Here is a 20,658-nt window from a genome sequence, read left to right on the forward strand (position 1 = left end):
GAGCAGTGAGGATGCTTGCAGAGGGAACGTAGTCCATGACCAAAGGCTGTGATCACTGACAGCCACCTCTTTCCTCTTCCTGCCTTGCAATAGCCCAGAGGCTGGCACCACAGCAGGTTGCCAAGGACGAAGCAGTCTGGCTCTGTCTCCAGGAAATCACAGCTTGCTTCCAGGCCAGGCTCAGGGCTGCCCGCTTTGCCTCTCACCTTCCTTGCCTTGCACAGGAGATGTCCCCAAGTCACAGGGATGCTAGGAATGTCAGGCTACTTAGCTGCTCTCTGACAGTCCCACAACAGGGCCTTAAGCCTCCTTTCTTGGGCATCAGGATCCGAGCAGCCCAGATGTTCAGGCACCTGATGCAACAAGACCTAAAAGATGCCCGAGTGAACAGCTAAAAGCAGAGGGACGTGCAGTGTGCTCGCCCCCCATACTTGCACCCACAACTCACATTTCTCTGGCCAAGTCCTCAAGAGCCTTTGTGTATAACCAGTGCATGCCCCAAGCAGGGCAGCTCAGAGCAACGCCAGGCCCAACCCACTGCCAGCCCCGAAGGCCTAGGCTGAACCCCAGTGCAAGAGAGCTGCGGCCCAACTCTAGGAACCATCCTCCTGGGCACCAACATGTGCAGCCACCTCATGGCCACGGCCATGACTTACTAGCTTCTCTTAGCCTGCAGCCCTGGTGTGAGAATTCTGCACACACTCATGCCTATAAACTCCCACATGCACCACCCAGTGATGGATGCCATCTTCATCCCTAGATTTGCAGAGGAAGACACTCCAAGGTCCAGGCTTGGACCCAGGCCATGCAGGTTGTTGCCTCCCTTTGCAAGAGCAAAGAGTGGGGCAGCCAGAAATCTCTGGGCTGTCCTGACCTGGCTTTCAGAGTACAGAAAAACAGGGCTCCTCTGCTACCCACTATAGACTGCCTAGGGAATAAGGTTTACATGCATTTGGCCACTGTAGGACAGAAAAGGGCTTGTCCATGTCCTATCAATAAACCAAATATTGGTTTCGCAGGCTCTGCAGGATGGCCCAAGGTTACTTGAAAGAGGAGAGTTTATATAACACACAATGTGCTTAGCAGATGGTGCTGGAGGTCATTTCCAAGGTGCCGGAAGTTGGACTGAAAGCCCATCTTGCTAGGGCTTATTTGGATCCAGAAAAACAGTCTGGACTTCAGAGTTGAGTCAGGGTCCTGTTCCATCTTAAATGTTCCCTGTGACCTTGGCCACAGTTGAAAGAGCTCAACTTCTCTGGGCCTTTGGTTTCTTTTCTGAACAATGGGATTTGTGCTGTTGTACTGTGGATTATCTTTCTCTAAAGGTATAAGCACACTGTGGAGAACATAAAGCAGGATTCCGAGGCAGTCAGAGGACGGGAGGCCCAGCCAGGTCCGTTCTGGTCGGAGGGCAGGCCGCACTGGCTGCCTTAGAAGCCCAACCTTAGCTAAGCTAAGGTTCAGGAGAAAATGCCCCCACACACATACACACCGAAAGAACCTTAACAACAAGTAACATGAAGCTGGGCCAGGAAAGGGTGACATACTATTTGGTGGTTTCTCATAAGGCCTCAGCATGAGGTCCAGGCCATGGAGCGACACTGTGGGCATCATCTGTCCGAGGAGGCTCAGCCATGAGATGGTATAAGCAGTGTCACCAGAGCTGCGCATTTCTTTTTCCCAGGCTGCACTCTTGTTTACAGTCATGCCAGGGGCTCACAGCAGGCTTGTTGGCTCTGTTCTCCACACATGACATAGGCCACCCAGTGTCCCAGGGCTTACCCATTTCACTGAGCAAGTGCACTGGCCCCGGACACTGGCTACTGTAGCCCCTGTGTCTAGCCTGGAGCTCTCACAGCTGCCACCCTACAGGGATGGGCACCTCCTCACAAGAGCTGAGCCTAGATTGTCCCTGGAGAGGTCACTTAGAAACAGTGCGTTGGTTGGGCATGATGGCACATGCCTGTAATCCCAGCACTCAGAAATCAGAGGCAGGAGGGTCACAGCAAGTTTTAGGCTGACCTGAATCTGTCTCAAAAAAAAAAAAAAAAAAAAAACAAAGGAAAGAAAGAGGCAGACAGAAACGAAAAAGAGAGAAAGAGGGAAAGGAAAGAAAGAAGGAAGAGAAAGAAAGGAAAGAGAGAGGAAGGAAGGAAGGAAGGAAGGAAGGAAGGAAGGAAGGAAGGAAGGAAGGAAGGAGGAAATAAGGAATTTAGCAGGAGTTTAGGTACTCGATGACTGGCTTGTCCCACCCCAAGATTGAGGTCACATGTCTCCTGCTGCTGAAAGAACACAGTGCCTCACCTGCTTTCTGGGCTGCTGGCACAGCTTGGGGACATCCACGGTGGGTGACAAAGACTGGGCTCAGAGCAGCTCGCTGAGGAGGAAGGATGGGCCCACGGATGCACACAGCAGCCTGCACAGATGCAGAGCACCCCACAGCCCCTCACAGCTCCTTCCCCATGGCGAGTGTGGCAAGCGCAGTGGTCCTCTGAGCTCAGGCACATCACATGAGTGACAGAGAAAGGGTAGGGAAGGTGGGGACCAAGGCAACCAGAAAACTCATGCCCAACCTAAAGGGGTGGCCGCTCCTCCACAGGAATGTGGGCCCAGTGTTGCCAGGGTTTCATGTGGTTCACAGAGCCCCCAATCCACATTTGGTACATAAAACCTTCCTCTCCATTCAGCAGTGACCTCTGACCTATGGCTTTGGTTGATCCACCTCCACTAGAGGTGACCCTAGTCTGCAAAAAGTTGAGACAGGAATCAAGAAACATCTGTTCATGTTCTATGGCTGAGAGCCTGGGTCCTAGAGAGATTAAATGACTTGCCACACCAAGAGGGTGACAGAGACCCTCCAGGCAGGACTCTGGCCATTGGGCACAGGGCCATCTGGTCAGGCCAGGGAACCCTCACACTCATTCCCAGCGGGTGCTGAGCCCTGGGGAACAGCTTCTTCAGGCAGCAAGTCCTCTCTGGCAGCCCCACCGCTTGGGGACCTGAAGTCTTGGCACTGTTTGCACTGCCACCAGCCCCTGCATGTGATCACCGCCGCCACAGACTCCTCCCCATCACGCCCACCTTGTCCACTGTCACTGCCACCTTCTGCACACAGCCACAGTGGGGCCTCATGGGGTGCACTGAGTGGGCTGGGCTCCTTGCAGCTCTGAAGTCTCCTCTCTAACATTGTCCTCCATGAACCTCAGGGTGAGCAGGGCCAGGCTGGCATCCAAGGCCCACCAGGGCCACCAGGCCCTCCTGGACCAAGTGGACCTCTGGGGCATCCAGGACTGCCAGGGCCCATGGGTCCACCTGTAAGTATTCCCTTCCCCTCTCCACCAAGATTTGCCCCAAGAATTCTCTTTGCCCCTAGAAACCTCCAAGCCCTGAATTATCACAAAAGCTGGGTTTCCAGCAAATGGCAGAAAGACCAAAGACTATCCGTCCCTGGCATGCTCTCCTGTTGCCCTGCAAACTTACCTGGCAGGGCCACCACCAGCCATGATTTCTGTCCCTGGTCCCTGGCCTAGACAAACCCAAGTCAGAGGCAGTAGGCTTTGCAACCAGCAACCAGCAACCAGCAACCAGCCCCCACCCCCGACCCCTGACCCAGATGAACCTATGTTGTCTCTGGGGTGCGTGTGGTTTCACAAGAAAGCCTCCTTTCAGAAAGAGTGTCCTTCCCTGGGACCCCACCCAGAGTATGAGGACTGCTGAGAGAGGTTCAGAAGGTCAGCAGCAACCTTCTCAGTCTGCAATCTCAGCCCGGTGGCTCCCAATACCCCATTTTCAAGCCCTGGTCAAGACCTTGTCTCAGCCCTTCTGTATAGCATATCCCAGAACAGAACAGCAGGAGCTGGGCATCTTTGGAGAAGGGAGCTGTCCCTTACTCTCTGTGTGACCCAGGGAACAGGGGTGGCAACAGTCACCTTTCCTTTTAGTAATGCTTTTTTCCGTGGGCTAAAAATGTGGTGTTGGGCCAGGGAGATAGCTCAGCAGTCTAAGCACCTGCCTGGCAAGCACAAGGACCCGGGTTTGATCCCCAGTACCACATGCTGTGCTGGCCCCTCGCCAAGCTGGCCACAGACCCCAGGCATGGTGATACATCCCTGTAATCCCAGCGCTGGGCAGGCTGAGACAGAAGGATCACTATGAGTCTAAGCTGTATAGTGAGACCCTGTACCAAATAAATAATAATAAAAGATTTTTTTAACTAAAGTAAAATAAGAAAGCTATATATTTTTTTTTAAATGTGGGGGTTTTTTTTTCCTCCGAGGATTAAAAACATCATACATTCATTGTGAAAGGCTTGGAACATTAACAAGGAAAAATGCACACACCTCTTATTTCCCCACATTCAGAGTCCTCCTCCTTCACAGTTTCCAGAGTCCTCTCCTCTTTGTCCCCTGCAGATCTGCCCATAAACACTCTCCAGCTTGGCAGGTTCTGAATGACCTAACAGTTTGATTGGCTGCCCTGCCCCCCCCCATCCTGAGGCTCGAGGGAAATGTGAGGGCCCAAGTTGGTGGGAGCCAGCTGAGCTCAGCTGCTGCCCCAAATGGATTTAAACATTGCCACGATTTCCCCAGCCCCCGAAGCAGGGAGATTGGTATCTCTTCCACCAGTCTTTAAATGAGAAAATGGAAAACCCAAGAATTTAGAAAATTGAACCAAACCAAGCCAAGAAAACCAAAAAGTGTTCAAAAGTCCTTTCTTTGCTCACTACTGCCCTCCTGCCCAGCACATCAGGCTCCTGTCTACTGAGTCTAGGCCAGTGAGTCTTTTGTTAGGTTGTTTATAAAGGAAAAACCAGAAAGCATGTTTTCAAATCAGTTGAAACAGAGAAGACGTAGGCATCGTGGTGTTCTCCACCCCATGTCCACTGACTGGGCCTCCTGGCCTCTCCTTGGGCTCCTGAAGGCCCCTGTGCCACACTCCAGGCAGAGCAAGACATCAGGCAGAGCCATGGGCAAAAATCAAGGCCTTGATGGGCCAGGCTGGCTTCCAGGGAGGGGCCCAACTGGGAGATCAGTGAGTGACGCCCTGGACCAAGCCACACCGTCAATTTAGCTCGATGCCGCCGACCTACTTTCCAGTGGACCAGCACACAGGCACTGCCCACAGCGCCCACATGGCTACAGAGAGCGCCATGAGCCTTCTGTCCCCACGTGCCCTCCAGTTTTATTTTCCCTTCCGGGATACTCTAAAGCTGCACTCTGGCATCCTTGTTCTCTCATTAGAGCTCTCTGGGGGGGGTCAGTGGGCCCTGATTCCACTAGAAGTGCAACTAAACTCAGCCACTTTCCCTTTCTTGCTTCTGCAGGGCTTACCTGGGCCTCCAGGACCAAAGGTAAGGACCCACCTCATAGACCCTTGCTCCAGGAGGACAGTGCCTTGGGGTGGGGGGGAGCAGACGCCTGACCACAGAGTTGAGTAGATGGATTAGGCTTGGCTCACTTCCAGAACACTACCTGGTTCCAACGTGTACAGCCCTTCCTGCACACTCAGGGTGCCCGGCAAGCTCCCCGCCACCAGAGAGACAGTACGGTGCCACCCACCAGGCAGCTTATTTTCTAATCAGAAACTGAGGGCACTTGCAGTGACACGGTCACAGTATCCCAATCGAACAATGCTCTACAAGAGGTCAGACCCAGAGGAGGCCTGCAGGGTCCTCGGGTCTCTTGTGAAACCTTACCCAGAAGCCCACAGTATCAAAGAGATTCTCACCTTGAAGCTGGGGGCCCAGGGCTCAGGGAATGAAAAGGTGCAGAGTGTTGATCTGCTCCTCCTAAAGTGTCACTGTGGATGTCAAGAGCTCTGAGAAAAAGTGACCTGCCAGGTTCCAAGAGGATTCTTGGTGGAGCCAAAACTAATAGTCCTGTGTCATAGGAAGGGTCCTGCCAAGCTGACCCTTCCCAGAATTCCTCAGTCATGTGCACAAGCTGAATAGGATCTGTTGTCCCGGGAATGGCGGGAAGTGGGTGTTAAAGAAGCAGGAGGATTTGGAATCCTTGGGAGGAAGATTGGTATTGTTCAGGGAACAGCGCCAACCAGCTTGGCACTGAAAAGCCCACTTGAATGATCTCTTTTGTTCCCCCAGGGAGACCCTGGGATCCAGGGCTTCCATGGCCGGAAGGTAAGAAGGAGGGGATGGGGTGAACCTTGGCTGTCCCATGGGTATGCAGTGGCCCTCAGCATGTCACACACGGGGCCAGGGTCGGGTAGTACACAGGGCACATCTGTGCATGCACTGCCCTGCACGCCTCACAACTCCTGGGTAGAGAGGGCTCGGAGGGCTCAGCATGTCCACTTGGGGAGGGAAGGGGCACAGAAAGAACAGGGCCTTGGGCACATAGGTGTCCCAGCCCAGATGGCCTCTCCAGACAGCCTGGGTGACAGCATCTGGCCTGAGGGAGCCAGGTTCCCACCATCCCACTCTGGGTCTGCCAAGAGGGAAGAGGATGCCTGTGTCCAGTGCAGAGATCCACGCTACGGCTGATGGGAGGCCACCCCTGCTCTCTGACAGCTCCCAGGCCAGACAGACAGACACATTCCTATATAACCAATCCTGATAGAAGCAGCCACCAGGGAAGGTGCTCTGTGAGTCCAGGGGTAGAGAAATGAGTTCCAGGCTGGGAAGAGTCTGGGAAGTCTCCTGGGACAAGACAGCCAAGTGCTCAACCCTGATGAGTGGGTGGTCAGTTATCTCTTGCTGGACAGCGAGCGGTGCGGGACTTGCTGGCCTCCTTCTTCCTGATTCTGTGGACCGATGAACTGAGAGCTCCTCTAGTCTCCCCCGATTCCCTGTGCTATCAGATGACAGCAGAGGGCCAAACCAGCCTGCCTCGCGTGCACGTCTCTAGCAGTCAGTGCTGGCTCAGAGCTTGGGGCCACTGTTCTCCTCCCTGTGGCTGCTAGTCCTCCCGGGGGCCCACAGGCTTCCTCAGGCGCAGCAGGTATGGCAAGCCAGGGCAGCCTGCGCCTTAGGCCAGCCCCCTTGTGTAAGTGCTTCACAGTATATTTGCTTTGGGTTGTCCTTGGGGGGGAGCTGTTTTAGTTACCCTTTTCTTGTTGCTGGGACAAATACCCAACACTCAAACTTGAGGAAGGAAAGGTTTATTTAGCTCACAGTTACTCAAGGTTTCACAGTTTAAAGCAGCCTGAATCGTAGCAAGACGTTGGAGCCTTATTTGCTCAGGAGAGGGTCAGTGTCTCTGTCTTCTCCAAACATCTCCCTGCCCGAGCCTCAATCACAGACACCGCCACCCCTCGCTACAGAGTCTGAATGAGAGGCTGGGGCACCACCGCGTCCAGGATGACCCTCTGCACACCGCCAAGGGAGGCTGCTGGCTTTAGAGTGGGCAGCTTCTGCTGTCAGCTTCTCTGGACCCGCCCCTCGAGTGCCTCCCTGGTCCTCTGGCCCTGCCCCTCAAGCCACTCTGCTCCTCAAGCTGCATTTGCCCCATGACTTACATGATGTTTTGGGCAGACAACTAGACACAAACCATAAGGTGGGGGGGGGGGTCATCAAAGCAGGTCACGTGACTAAGCCCTGTGCACCCGTATGGGAAAGGATTGGTTTGTGCTGCTTGATCAGAGGAATAGCAAAGCACCTGAGTCCACTTCTCTTCCACTGCTGTGGTCCTTCAGCTGGTAAATTTAAAGGAAAATGGTACTTTATTTATTTATTTGTTTTATTTATTTATTTTTTATTTATTTATTTATTTATTTATTTTGTGGAACTGGAGATTGAACTCAGGCCCTTGCGCTTGCCAGGGAAGCGCTTATTCCATTGAGCCATCTCCCCGGCCTGAAAATGGTACTTTAGATGGCAAAACAAATTGAGCAGAGGCCCAGAAGCAGTCATTACAATAACTAGAACCACAAAGTAATACTTTTGCAGTAGTCGCTACTTCCTGGGAAGCTGCTATGTGCCAGTCACCATCCTACTGTGGGCCGTGCAGCATGAGCTACGTTCTTTCTAACCCCCAGACCGCCCTGAGGCAGGTAGGACTATCTTCCTAATTATTAAAAGAGAAAACAGAGGCTTTCTCAAATCTCTTTGCTTGAACTAGCAGCCCAGGAATGCAAGTCGCATCAGGGTCCTTCCTGTGGTCCCACCTGCTGGAAGGCTCATCCCAGCTCTCCAGCCCTGGCCCGGAAGCCTCTGGAGCCCTCCAGGGGCAGGAAAGTGGCAGGAAGGAGAGGTACGGAAAGAGGAAGGCGAGCTAGGGCGAAAAGACCCGCCCCCACTCACATAGAGCCCTTGCATGCTGCAGTTGGGCGGCTGCCGTGGCCACTTTGTTTTATGGCTGCATGGAGGGTGAAATGGCGAGACCTGAGAGATCTTTAATTAGTTCTGCATAAACTGAGAAGTTTGTATTGCGTCAGGAAGTAGAAATTATAGCCCCCACGGTTGCCTCTATCTATTCATACAGACTCACAAAATTTACTGTTGCCTGGTGCAGTGCAGGGTCGGTTTTCCCATTAGCAGCTGGGCCAGCTCTCTCAAGCTGTGAGCCGGTAGAGGGGCCCCAGAGGTCATGGCAATGCCCCCAGCTGGCACTGTACCATGACAGGCTCTGCATCTGCTGCAAACTGGAAGTCTGGTTCTTCTAAAAGGTTGTGCTGAGGATGGAGAAGCTTCCGCTGATGGTTCCAGCATCATGATGCTAGTGGGTCTGGGCCAGTGAAATGACCATGCTAGATGCAGACTGTAGCAAGAGTCATTCCACCCAGGCTGTGTCAGGTGTGCAGAGAAGACAGCACGGTCCTGTGCAGAGACAGGGGCCCCAAGCCAAGCCTTGCTTGGCTCCCCTTGCTTCCTCTCTGGGTCTCTAGGAGGCTCCTGCAGCCTCCACTCCTCCCAGCCATCAGCCTCATGCAGCCAGCTGGGCGGCAGGCACTTTCACCTGCAGGTGGTCTGTGCCAGTCCTCACTCTGCAGGGACCCTTATCCTGTCACCAGTGTCCCAGTGCCTTCTGGTTCACAGCAGGCAGAGGGCCCTGGGACCTGATGACCAACAGCACAGGTCTACCCCTAAGAAGCAAGGCCATTCCTCAGGCACTCCAAGTGCCCATTCCACTGCCCCCACCCCACTGGAGTGGACACGCTGGCCTCAGTGACTACTGTGCTGAGGCAGACACTTCGTACCCCCTTAGTGTCCTAGGATAAAAGACCTTTTGTCTTTGACACCCAAAGACTCATGCAGCAATACTTCATGTCTCTATATCAGCCTAAATCCAGTCACTCCCTCTCTCATTCAGTCCCTGAATGAGATTAGAGCCCATCAACCCCATGGCACAGAGCTTATTACTTTGCCCAACGTTGCTCAGCTAGCGAGCGGCCATGCTGGAATTAGCAGCCCCATCTCATAAATTCAAGGCTGGCAGCAGATCGACTTAGCCCGCCTTCCCCGCGCTTTGGCTAGGCTGGAAGGCTGATCCTAGTTCCTTCCCTTTTGCCCAGCACTCTCCTCTCTGCTCTCTGGAATAGGGGAGGAGGCACTCGCTTGGAGGGTGCCTGGCCACAGACGCTGGGAGGATGGATCAGCTCCCCTGACCCCGGGGGAGGAGTGGCACTGGCAGTAGGGAACATGGAGCTGAGCAAGGTGACCCCGTCCTATAGGCAGGGTGGGAGAGGACTCCTGGGGGACGGCCGGTAGGGGGCCTGGCCCAAGGCGAGCTTCACCTGTTCTGTCCCAGAAACTTGCAGTGGAGTTTAGCCTCTCTGCCCATGTAGTTTGCTAGTGGTAAGTTCCGTCCTCTGGGCTGAGCCCAGTGTCATCTCAAAGGCCAACAAGGCCAGCTTCTCACTGGCTTCTTGAGATGAAACCCCGGTGTGGTCAGCAGGCCCCTGTGGCCCCCACATCTGCCCTGGACCAGGCCTCCTACCAGGACGCTGCTAGTGTTATTGGGTACCCATATGGTCCCCATTTGATCCAAATTTATGGTGCAGATCTACTTTAAATACATTGTGAGATGCAGCGTGTGTTCACAACCTTGGCTTTCTGTCAAGAGGATTGATGAGGATTGTCAGATGGATGTGGGCCCCCAGCCCCGAAGCGGCTTATCTCCGAGTGCATCAGAGCTGGTGCAGTACTTACCGCGCATGAGGGCTCGCCTGTCGCTTGTGTGGTCTGGATGCTGTACCTTGGAGTTTGCATGAAGCCCCTGGCTGGGGCTCACATTCCTTCCTCTAGGCCATGAGCCAGGCAGTTTTAGACCAGGGGAAGAGTGACACCAAGACCTCATGTCACAGCCACCCACAACCGTAATTGTTCCTCCTAGAGGCCTTGGCGGCAGCACCCACCACCCCAACAAGGACCCCCAAGAGAAGAGATCCGAGGGGAATGTCCTCACTCCTGCCGCAGGGTGTAACCATTCTATCCTGCCAGTCAGTAAAGGTTCCTGAGTCTACAGCTGCCTCTCGGAGCCTCTTCCACGTGCTGGGCTGGGTGCCCACTACTCCACATGCGCCATTTCACTGCCTCCCTGTGGCAGGTATTGCTCTTGTCCCAGCTCACAGATGAGCAAAGTGAGGCTCACAGAAACCCCTCTGCCACCTACAGCTAGGAATGGAGGAGGGTCTCTGGCTCAGGGCGCTCAGGACCTCATGACTTAGCCCTTCACCCAGAAGGCAGGGAGATGAAAATGAAGTTGTTACTTTCTTGTGAGAGAAAGCTGGATTCAGGCCCTGCCTGGAGCCTCGGGGCTCTCAGCAGGTGTAAGCAGCTGGAAGATGGGTAGCGGGGTCCCTGGTGCTCGTGTGGGTGAAGGGTGGAGGCAGTACAGTGCTGTGCCCTTTGACACTGACTGGCTGAGTCCCCAGAGTCGGGGTGGTCCCCGCCTCCTGATACAGCCGGGCCAATGTGTCTCGACCCCAGTGACGTCTGTTCTGGAAAGCTTCCTGCAGTCCGTCCCCCAGGAGACCCTAGTGACCCCAGACCCCTTCCATGCATCAGAGGGCTCCACACTGGTGGGAACCTGCGGATGTGGGGACAGCATTTTCTAAGCCATGAAATCCCAGTGGGGACATCCAGACCATTTAAATGAAAGCAGATCAAAAAAAACTGAGACACAGGCCCCAGATCTGAGGCTGCGTGGGGGCTGGAGTCCCCACCCTGCACTCTGTGGGCCCTGTTTCTCCGGCGCTCCAAAGTCCATAGATTAATTAGAGCTGACTTTTTCTTTTTGGAACTAACTACAGAATCAACCGATCTCAAATTGAGATTAGAAATCAGCCACCCTTCCAAAGCCCTGCCCTTCAGTAGGGCGCCCGACCCTGTAATTCCCCAGATTACTTCCTGCCGGCCTTAATTACCGGAGCAGGGGGACCTAGGATTTCGCCGTTCCGGTCCTCTCTGGCCTGGAGACCTGACCCACTGGGGCAGGGCGGGGAAGCAGGAACCATGCTGCCCTTTCCTGGAAGGATGGCCTGGGAACTCTTCAGAGGGGAGAAAGGCAGGACCCCTCCCCCCAGTTTCTCCAGCCCAGGACAGGCCCCTCAACCACTCCACGGCCTTCCTCCTCCCCTGCAGAGAACAAAGGCTCTGTGTGCCTTGCCGCTGCCAGAACACCCCCCACCATGCAGCCTTGTGTCAGGGAGGTCCATTCATCTCCTGAGTGTGCACCTGACCTTTGTTGGCCAGAGAGCTGACCTTGAAGCCCCCTACTTCCCCCTACACACTCTTTTTGCCAAGTTCCTGCACAGTTTGTTCAACAAAAAGCAAATCACCATTTAGAGACCAATTGGACGCAACCCAATATGGCCCGCTCAATCTGCACCTCCCCATAAAGGACAGGTCCTCCCACCTGGAGCCTGTGCAGAGCAGAGGACCCACTGATGCTGGGCCTTGGGGAGTCTGAGCTGCAGCTCCTACATAGGGGCAGGGAGAGGCCTTCCAAGTCATTCTGGGAAAACTCTCCCCACCCACCATGTTCCCCTGACGTTCTTAGCTGCAATGACTACAATCCACCCCTCCAGATATCAGTTCCCTTGGTTGGTACCAGGTTTAAAAAAACAGCCTCCCAAAGGGGTAGCAGCTGCCCCTGCCACCATATGAGGGCAAATAGGCCAAGACCTTTTGTAAGCTCAGAGAACCGATTTCCACACCCTTAAAATAACCCAGATTGGTGGCTGAGCTTCCCCTCTAAGAAGATAAAGGAAGGCAAGGTAGACAGAAAGGGGAACCCGAGGGCATGGATAGACTGACAGAGCCAGGCCTCGTAAGATTGGGGTGAGATCTGAACTGAGTGCTTATATCATAAGAGTTAGAACAGGAGGTGCTGACAACCCCGAGGAGCTGCCCATGCACAATGCAGTCACTGTCCTTCAGCCACAGCCTGTCCCCTGCAGATGTGTCCCTGTCATAGCATCCTGGCTCCTGAAGGAGGACAGACCCTGTCTGCCCTTACCGTGATCCAGGAAGCAGTGTTTCCTGGTCTAGAAGCCCAGACCCCCAGCTCCATGACCAGGATTGGGCAGCCCACTGGGGCTAATGAGAGCAGGATGAGCTGCAGGAGCAGCTAGGAGGTCAGCGGGGCACTAGCGCTTCCTGCCCTGAGGTGGGATCAAGGGAGCCCGTCCCTGTGCAGAATGGAGAGACTTGACCTCGAGGGGAAGGCAGGGGCAGAGGTCACCACCCTAATGAGCAGGGCTGCACCCCGGGAGGCACAGCTTCTCCCGGACCTATATTTCAGCCAGAGCTCTGAGTCCCTCCCCCAAGAAGCTACCGGAGCCTGAGCACTGCCCTCCAGGCTGCCGGGGTGCAAAGGCTGGCTGGGTGGAGGTGGGCAGCAGGCATCTGCTCCAATCTCATTGTGCTGCCAGGAGGCTGGACCCAGACAGGGAGAGTGAACACACAGATGGCCCAAGGGTCATGGAAAAAGGAGGACTCTCAGAGGGAAACTGAGGAGAAGGCACGGAAGAGGGACAATTGAGAGGGCTCCCAACAGTGGGGGATTTCCAAGCTGACCTTCACCACACCCCAGACCTCTGGGACCTCCTGGCTGAGTGAGCCCAGTGGAGTCTGTCAGAATGTTAGCAGAAGACGTGGTCCTCCAAAGGGAAGCTGGCGCTCCAGAGACTGGGACAGCTGAGGTGGGAATGGCCGGCTTCAGAGGAGGTCCTGTTGCGCCCTCTGCTGGCCACAGGGTAACCCTGCACATGCAGGAGCCCCCCACTTCCTGGTGTTCCTAGTGCCCCAGGCTGAACTGCCTTCGTGCTACTGATGCAGACCTGGGGACCCAGCAGAGAGACAGCAGCCTGCAGCGACTAGCAGATGGAAGTGGATGGGACATCAGATCATCTGATGCCGGTGTGCCCACCACACATGAGTGCCTGGACATGAGAAGAGGCCAAAGCTGTGTACAAAGCCTTGCTCTGCACAGCCCTGCACTCATCCCTGGCCTCACCGGAGCTGCAGCTTAGTAGAGAGACAGGTGGAGCCTCCGCTCCACATTAGAAGGACCCCTGGAGCCGGACAGGGAGCTCGGAAGGCCAGCATCACATGCAGGGCACTGCAGCACGGTTGCGCTTTTCTCTACTTTTTGTGCAAGAGGAAACTTAATGAATGGACCAGGTTTTGCAGCACCAGTTTGACTGCTGTGGTCACTCCCCAGGTCACTTTCCTACCTGTGGCTGAGGCAACACTATCAGGGGCAAAAAAAAGGATGGCATTTGGGGCAGAAAATTCTGTCCTGCAGAGTTTAAAACAGGATGAAGCCTGGGATATAGCTTAGCAGCATAAGCACCTGCCTGGCAAGTACGAGATCCTGAGTTCAATCCCCAGTACCAAACAAAACAAAACAGGATGAAGTTGAGTTGCCAGGCAGATATCCATCTGTGTGTGCAGGTCGTAAGTGCAAACTGGTCCCTGAGGTGCTGCGTAGCCAGCAGTGCGTCCTGGGGGTGCAGAGGGCTTCACAGAGGGGCAACATTTGACCAGAACCCAGACAGCACCTGGGGCTTGTGCTGAGGAAATGCAGAAAGGTGTGGAGCACAGCAGTGTGTGATTAGGGACACAGATAACAGCCAGAACCCAGAGTGGGAGGTGAGCAGGTGAGGAAGGGCTGGGTGTCAGAATAGTGTGCCCAGAAACCTGGCCATGGGCCTAAGGTCAGTGCCCGACAGGGTGGGCGTGCCACCCAGCCCATGTGTTAGAAGCGTGCCTGGGTGCTGGCCCAGGAAATGTCACCAAGGAAGACAGCAGAAGTCGTTCTAGTCTGGACCAGCAGGAAGGAGGATCAGGAAGTCCTGTAAGGTAGCAGAGAAGAGGGAGTAGACAGCTAAACAGGTGGGAACAGGTGTGCCTGCGCCCCAGAGCCTGTGCATGCCAGCCTGACCCACAGGTCCAGCACTTAGGCTTCGTAGGGCAGCTTCCTAAGAACAGGCCTGGCAAGGCTCTGGGAAGCCCATCTGTAGCCTTCACACAAAAAAGCTGCAACAAGCTGGCAGCAGTCACTTTTGCTGGACAGCACCGTGGGCCCTGGCTACAGCTTCCACCTGGGGTTTGCTGCGGGGCGCAGCACCTGGAGACAGGCTCTGTCTCCTTCCTCCCCTGATGTGGCTGGTTAAAATCTGCCACCTACCCGAGGCCCATTTTCACTGCCAGTCCTCTCTCTGTGGCGTGTCCATCTTCCCAGCCCCACCCCATCCCATCGATACAGAGCTGCCGCCAGGAGATAAGGAGCTCGGAGGTAGTGAGAAGCAGAGCTGAGATGCAGAGCGAAGCCCGCGACATCTCAGAGAGGCCACAGCTGGCCTGGTGCCTCGGGATGGGCAGGGCCAGGAAGAGGTGTAGAAACAGAACCACATGAGGGCCCGGGTCCACAGGCCTTAGGAGAGCTAGGCCCAGGATGATGAGAAAGGGGAGCACTTGTCAGTCAGCAGGTACCATCCTAGAATACCTGGTGCAGAAAAGAAAGGTCATGAAGCACCAGACAGGCCCTGGCCAGGGGTGCGGGGGTCCAGCAGCCACAAGGGATCCAGGCCCAGCTGGCCACTGAGCGGCAGTGGGTCTTGAGTATGTCACTTTCCCTGACGGATATGGACTGCATTGGGTGGCCTGTCTCTGAGGGCCCTCCCTGCTCTGAATCTGTGATTTGGTGTCATGTGACTAAGGGGTTCAGCCCACATGGCTGTGGCCACAGCAAGGTCCTCAGAGCTGACAGGAACTGCACAGCCATGCAGCAGCCAGACAAGCAGGCCATAACCCAGTCCAGCCTGTTCTCACAGCTTCTGTCGTTCCTCCTGCAGGGAGAGCGGGGCATGCCAGGGATGCCGGGCAAGAGTGGAGCCAAGGTACCTGCCCCTCACGTAACCTGGGTCACACCCCCACAGCCAGCCCCTCTGCTGAGCTCTGAGGAACCCTGGAGTCCCAGCTTCTCCTTGGGACCCCTCCTGTTTGTGCCTTGCTGGAAGGATGGGGTGTACCTTCCTCTCCCCCGGCCCCAAGTTTGCTTGGCCTCCATCTCCCCAGCACCTTCCTGACTGAGCCGGGCCTCCTCCTGGGGTCTCTGAGTCATAAAATCTTTCTCAGGTAACAGCACCAGCTGCAGTCCTGAGACTGCATGGGGAGTAGGGAATCAAGAAAGTCACCTTCAAATTTGCTGAGGGATGCTTTGGGCAACAACTCACTTCCAGTAGGTGGAAGTGAGTTGTGCCAACATGGAAATGGGTTCACTCCCAGCCCCTGCAGCCCCTAGAGGCAGAGGTTAGAGACACGTGGTACCCTACACACTCTTGGGCTGACTGCACTTGGCAGGGCCAGCCCCCTCATCTAGTGTGGCTCGCCATTCTCACTCTTCCATTCGACTGCCCACCCCCCTCCCATCGCTCCCTCCTCTTCTGTTGCCCCCTCCACCACCCTCTAACCTAACTACCAACCCGTGGCAGTGCCACCCCAGTATGCCTCCCAGTACAACCCAGAAACCCCAGCACCGGGCTGCCCCCTGCCTTGCTCTGGGATGCTCTCCCAGGGCGCCACACTTAGCACTGGGCTCTCCTCACTCCCACAAGCCAGCGACAGTCCTCCTATCACACCACGAGGAGACTGGCCACCTTCTCCATGCTGCCCATAACTGCAAAAAGCCTTCATGCCTTTTTCTTTCTCTGCCAGGGGGCTCCTGGGACCGCCGTGGCTGGAATGAAGGTCAGTAGAGGTTGTGACCCCTCCCGTCAGGGCAGGGTGGGCAATGTCCCAGGTCAGAGTAGGGGCCGCAGGGGCCTAGTGGTCAGGCTGCTGGACCAAACGGAAGACACAGGAGTAGAACGCATTTATGTGCCAGATGCACATCCCAGACACAGATGTTTAATTAAGCCTCTCAAGCAAGGGGCAAAGAGTAACCCGCCTGGCTAGAGGCTTCTCTGGCCTGCCAGCAGGCACCCAGAAGTCAGCACTTCCCATGTGCTCCAGAACTCAGCAACCACGTGCTTCCACAGTGCAAGAGGGCCAGCAGGGGGGTCGTCCCCTGCACCCCCACCCCAACACTCATTCACCTGGCCGGCAGGTGGGGCACCCTAGAAAAGCAAATGCTCAGCATTGATCTCTGCACTAGGTCCACTTGTGGGGGCTCCACGTCCAAGCCAGAAGCTCCTTCCCTGTCCTCCCTCCTGGGTTCCCCCACATGGGTTCCACCTGCCACAAGCATCACCTAAAGGAGGACAGCAGCCCAGGAGGCCTCCACCTGGCAGAGGAAAGCCAGGCTGGCTGGAGGTTTCACCAAAACCCCTGCCCACACACAGGGCTCCTGTGCTCGCTTGTTCCTGCTTTTTCTCTTACATATTTCTTTTCTGGGCTCGTTTGTCCACATAGGGTGAGCCAGGGATTCCAGGAGCCAAAGTATGGATGCAAAGGGGATGCTCTGGGCTACACAGCACACGTCCACGGGGGAGGGCGTGCAGGCTGAGGGGCACCTGTGCTTTGTTCTTGGTCGCCTAAGACTCCCTGGGCTGGGTCACACTACTCAGTTGTCAGGAGCATGTTGCCAGTGTCCTCCTCTTTCCCAAATCCTGGCCTGCAGCCCCTCAACTGTGGTGGGCAGTTACTGCTGCCCCCTTGTCCCCTGTACCTACAGAGCTCTCTTTCATCCTTGTCCAAACAATAAGAGATGTAATATGAAGACGTATTTCCATGGCCAATTAAGTTTGGGAAACATGGAATTACATGGAGTAACAAGATTACTCAGGTCTTTTGGTTGCAGGCCTTCTCAGAGCCTTTAAGATGTGAACCACTCATTGGGAAGCCCTTAAAAAGACAGCATCTTAGTCCATCTTAGCAAAACCTTTCTGCCCAGCGTACCCTTTGTTTAAGAGGAGGAGCTGAAGAGCGCAGTGTTCTGAGATCTCTGGTCCCTGATCTCTGCCCACCCACCTCACCACTACCCTATGGTCTTATCAGTGACTTTCTCCTCTTACAGTAGGAAAGGGGGTAGGGTAGTGGGGGTAGGGCAGCTGGGGATAGGGTAGGGGGGGACAGGGAAGTGGGGGTATGGAAGTGGGAGTAGGGAAGGAGGGTAGGGCAGTGGGGGAGTAAGTCGGGGGGGGGAGGGAAGTCAGGGGGAGGTTTGCAGGGAGAGAGGGGGCAGAGGGTAGGGCAGTGTGCACACAAGGGTCCCCTTCCCCCTTCCACACCTCTGCCATGAGTGTGTGCATGCCAGGAGCAGAATGGCGAGTTGAGCCAGCACAGCTGAAGAATGTGTGCTCAGAGCATGCTGCCGCCCCTTCAGGGAAACTGCCTCCTGCATGCCTGCCAGTGCCAGTCCCTGCAACCAGGACCTGCAGCCGTTCCCTATATAGTGGCCTGTTTTGGGGGGACGCTCAGGCTGAGGTTCGGCTCAGAAGTGGCCCAGGCAGGAAGGGGCAGAGAGGGTCTCCTTGGTGTCCACTCACCTCCCATCCCAGGGGCCTGGCCGCTCACCTCAAACCCTTTTGGCTGCCTGCAGGCCCTTTTCCCACACAGCTTGGGGCATGTGGCAGGGGGCTGACGCAGGGAGACTTCCCATGCCATCTTTTAGGGCTCCAGCTGCCAAGTTCAATGAGGCTCCACTTCAAGTTATTGCCTCTGGGAACCTCTGTTCCTCAGCGCCCTAGGAACAGGCTCTTCCTATGCGGACCCTCACTGAGTACCCCCTGGGGGACACTCGGACTCTCCTGATAGTGGTCGTGGACATGGCCTGGGTTATATCCCACCAAATGCATATGCTGAGGCCCTAAACTTCAAGGCAACTGCATGACGGTAGGGTTTCAGGAGGTAATGAAGGTGGCTGAAGCCCTGAGGCTGAGCCCCTAAGCCAATTACTGGGGCCCTGGAAGAAGAGGAAGCGAGATCTTTCCTGTTGAGGACACAGTGACCACACAGCCATCTGCAGTCCAGCGGAGGGCATCACTAGAACACGGCCCTGCTGGCACCTGACCCCAGACTCCAGCTCAGAGCTACAGGAGGAGAATGGTGCCACGCAGGCCCAGGCTGGGGCGGTGGTCGTGATGCCTGAACAACTCATGCAGGCTCTCCGATGGCAAAGGGAAGCTCAGCAGACCTGGGGCCCCTGACAGTGGGGGGAGGGAGGGCTGCCCCAGGAGCACACCCTCCCAGGGCCTGGCAGGCTTCATCTGTGATATGAAAATGGGATTCGGATTGTCACAAAAACACTCTGTGAGTCACGCCTAGGAAAAAGCAGCGCATTCTTCAGTAGTGGACAAAGCTGAGGAAGGAACTGAGTTGCCACGCCAAAGATTGCAGTAGAATGTTTGCCCATGGTTCTAAAGGCCAGAGGTTCAAACCCACCTGTGGCCCAAGCAGGCTGCTCCCGAGTGCAGCCTGGAGCGTCTGCTCCTACTGTTCCTATTCACCAGTGGTTTGGGCGATGTCTGGTATCCTTGGCTTGCAGAAGTGCCCCACGTCCCCTCTGTCCTCATATGACACTCACCCTGTGTGTCCAACTCCACCTGTTACAAGGAACCATCACATTGCAGAGGCCACCCTGTCCAGTCTAGGAGGACCTTACTTTAACTAGTGACACCTGCAGTGACCCACTCTCCTGAGGAGCCAGGGGGCGGGACGTCAGCATTTAAATTCGAGGGAAATGATTCAGGCCATAACAGGAAATAAACTCCCCAAAGTATCCCTCAAAGGCAAGGTTCTAGGAAATGATCTTCCCCATAGGCAGGAGGAGGTGAGCAGAAAAGCTGGGGGGCCTCTGAGCTGGACCGTGAGGGCATGGGAAAGTTTCCAAGGAAGGAAGAGCTCCCCCAAGTATTGGCTATCTGACAGCCTCCTCCCTGGGGGACCCCAGAAAAGTCTGACCATTGCTGGCCTTGCTGGTGATCTGTGGCCTGCATTACTCCACTGTCCTGTGTGATGTGGGAAATGTCCTGTGGGGAGCAGTGGTCCAGGCTGTCACCAGGTGCACTGACCCCAGAGTCTGGGGTGGGGTCTAGGAGGAAGTGGAGGAGCAGGTAGGCGGAGGGGGAAAGCAGAGACATCCTGGAGGAACAGCCCCTAACCTCTGCTGTTACATCTCCCCACAGGGTGAGAAAGGGGCTGCCGGCTCCCCTGGAGTCCCTGGCCTCCTGGGACAGAAGGTAGGTAGGAGAGAGCTCTCAGGTGGAATGCTGGCTCTCTCTAAGGCCCCCATGCCCTTCCCACAAACATTCCCTCAGGGCCCAGCCTTGGAGGTGTCCCTCTCCCTGAGGCGGGCAGAAAGGGTGACTGGACTACAGCCAGACTGGTTTAGGGGGAGGGACAGGGATGGGCCTGCTTGGCCAATACATGCCCTAATTCAAAAAGCCTGGTAGCTATAACCTGGATGAATTTCTTTACAAATCCTCTGAAAACCTGTACAGGGTCACAAGCCCTGAAAGGTACTTCATGTAAATGAAGCCACTGTAAAAAGATGAGGTCACATACACCTGGGGAGAGTTGCATAAGATAGGCCCCTTGGAAAGTCACTCGGCTCCCCAGCCTGGGGAGGTTCTGAGCATGCTGCAGTGAGGCAGCTGACCAAGCTCTGTGTCACTCTGCAGTTCTTCTGAACAACACTCGTCAACCACCACCCCCTTTCTTCAAATCTCAAACATCCCCAAGCCTCTGGGGAGTGTTCCATGGAACACACTTTGAGAAACGCCACTGGAGCCCCAGGGCTGATGGGCAGATCCCTCATTTTCATTCTCTGTCCCTCCCCAAAGTCACCAGTGTCATCCTCCCCTCAATCCCCCAGCCAGGACAGGCTAGGTGGGGCCTGAAGACATCTGTCAGGAGCCCCCTGGCCTTTAGTGTCCCTTGGGTACCCAGCCTGTCTGCTCCTCTGAACTGGGGAAGGCAGCAGGCAAGGTGTGGAGCACACCAGCAGCTGCCACAGCCTGGCCCTGACTATGCCTTTCACCTCAGGGAGAGAAGGGTGACGCCGGCAACTCCATCGGAGGAGGCAGGGGGGAGCCAGGCCCCCCAGGGCTCCCTGGGCCCCCGGGGCCAAAGGTGAGTCTGTCCTGGAGTCTGTGCTGAAGGGGCTGTCTTCAGCCCGTGGATCCTGTGTCCTGGACACCTCGACTTCTCTGTCCTTCTCCTGCTCCAGGTGTGGGTTTTCCCCAGTGGATTCAGGAAAGGTTACTCAGGGCACACGCCTGCTTCAGAGCAGGTGGCCAAGCTTCCAAAAGCCA

General features: G+C 55.5%; 1 protein-coding gene across 17 annotated transcripts in view; it reads left to right on the forward strand.

The window, feature by feature from the left end:
• The window catches only part of Col13a1 (collagen type XIII alpha 1 chain), a 145,431-nt gene that overhangs the window by 93,052 nt on the left and 31,721 nt on the right, over positions 1-20,658 (forward strand). For all 17 annotated transcript variants that reach the window (XM_023723487.1, XM_023723419.1, XM_023723417.1 and 14 more), the window contains 7 exons: positions 3,207-3,314; positions 5,324-5,350; positions 6,101-6,136; positions 15,259-15,303; positions 16,121-16,153; positions 19,531-19,584; positions 20,390-20,476. In XM_023723487.1, the coding sequence (XP_023579255.1) occupies positions 3,207-3,314; positions 5,324-5,350; positions 6,101-6,136; positions 15,259-15,303; positions 16,121-16,153; positions 19,531-19,584; positions 20,390-20,476 (390 nt within the window). The remainder of the gene's footprint in view (positions 1-3,206; positions 3,315-5,323; positions 5,351-6,100; positions 6,137-15,258; positions 15,304-16,120; positions 16,154-19,530; positions 19,585-20,389; positions 20,477-20,658) is intronic.

The sequence above is a fragment of the Octodon degus genome, unplaced genomic scaffold (genome assembly GCF_000260255.1).
Source record: "Octodon degus isolate 3935 unplaced genomic scaffold, OctDeg1.0 scaffold00005, whole genome shotgun sequence".
NCBI classification, from domain to species: domain Eukaryota; kingdom Metazoa; phylum Chordata; class Mammalia; order Rodentia; family Octodontidae; genus Octodon; species Octodon degus.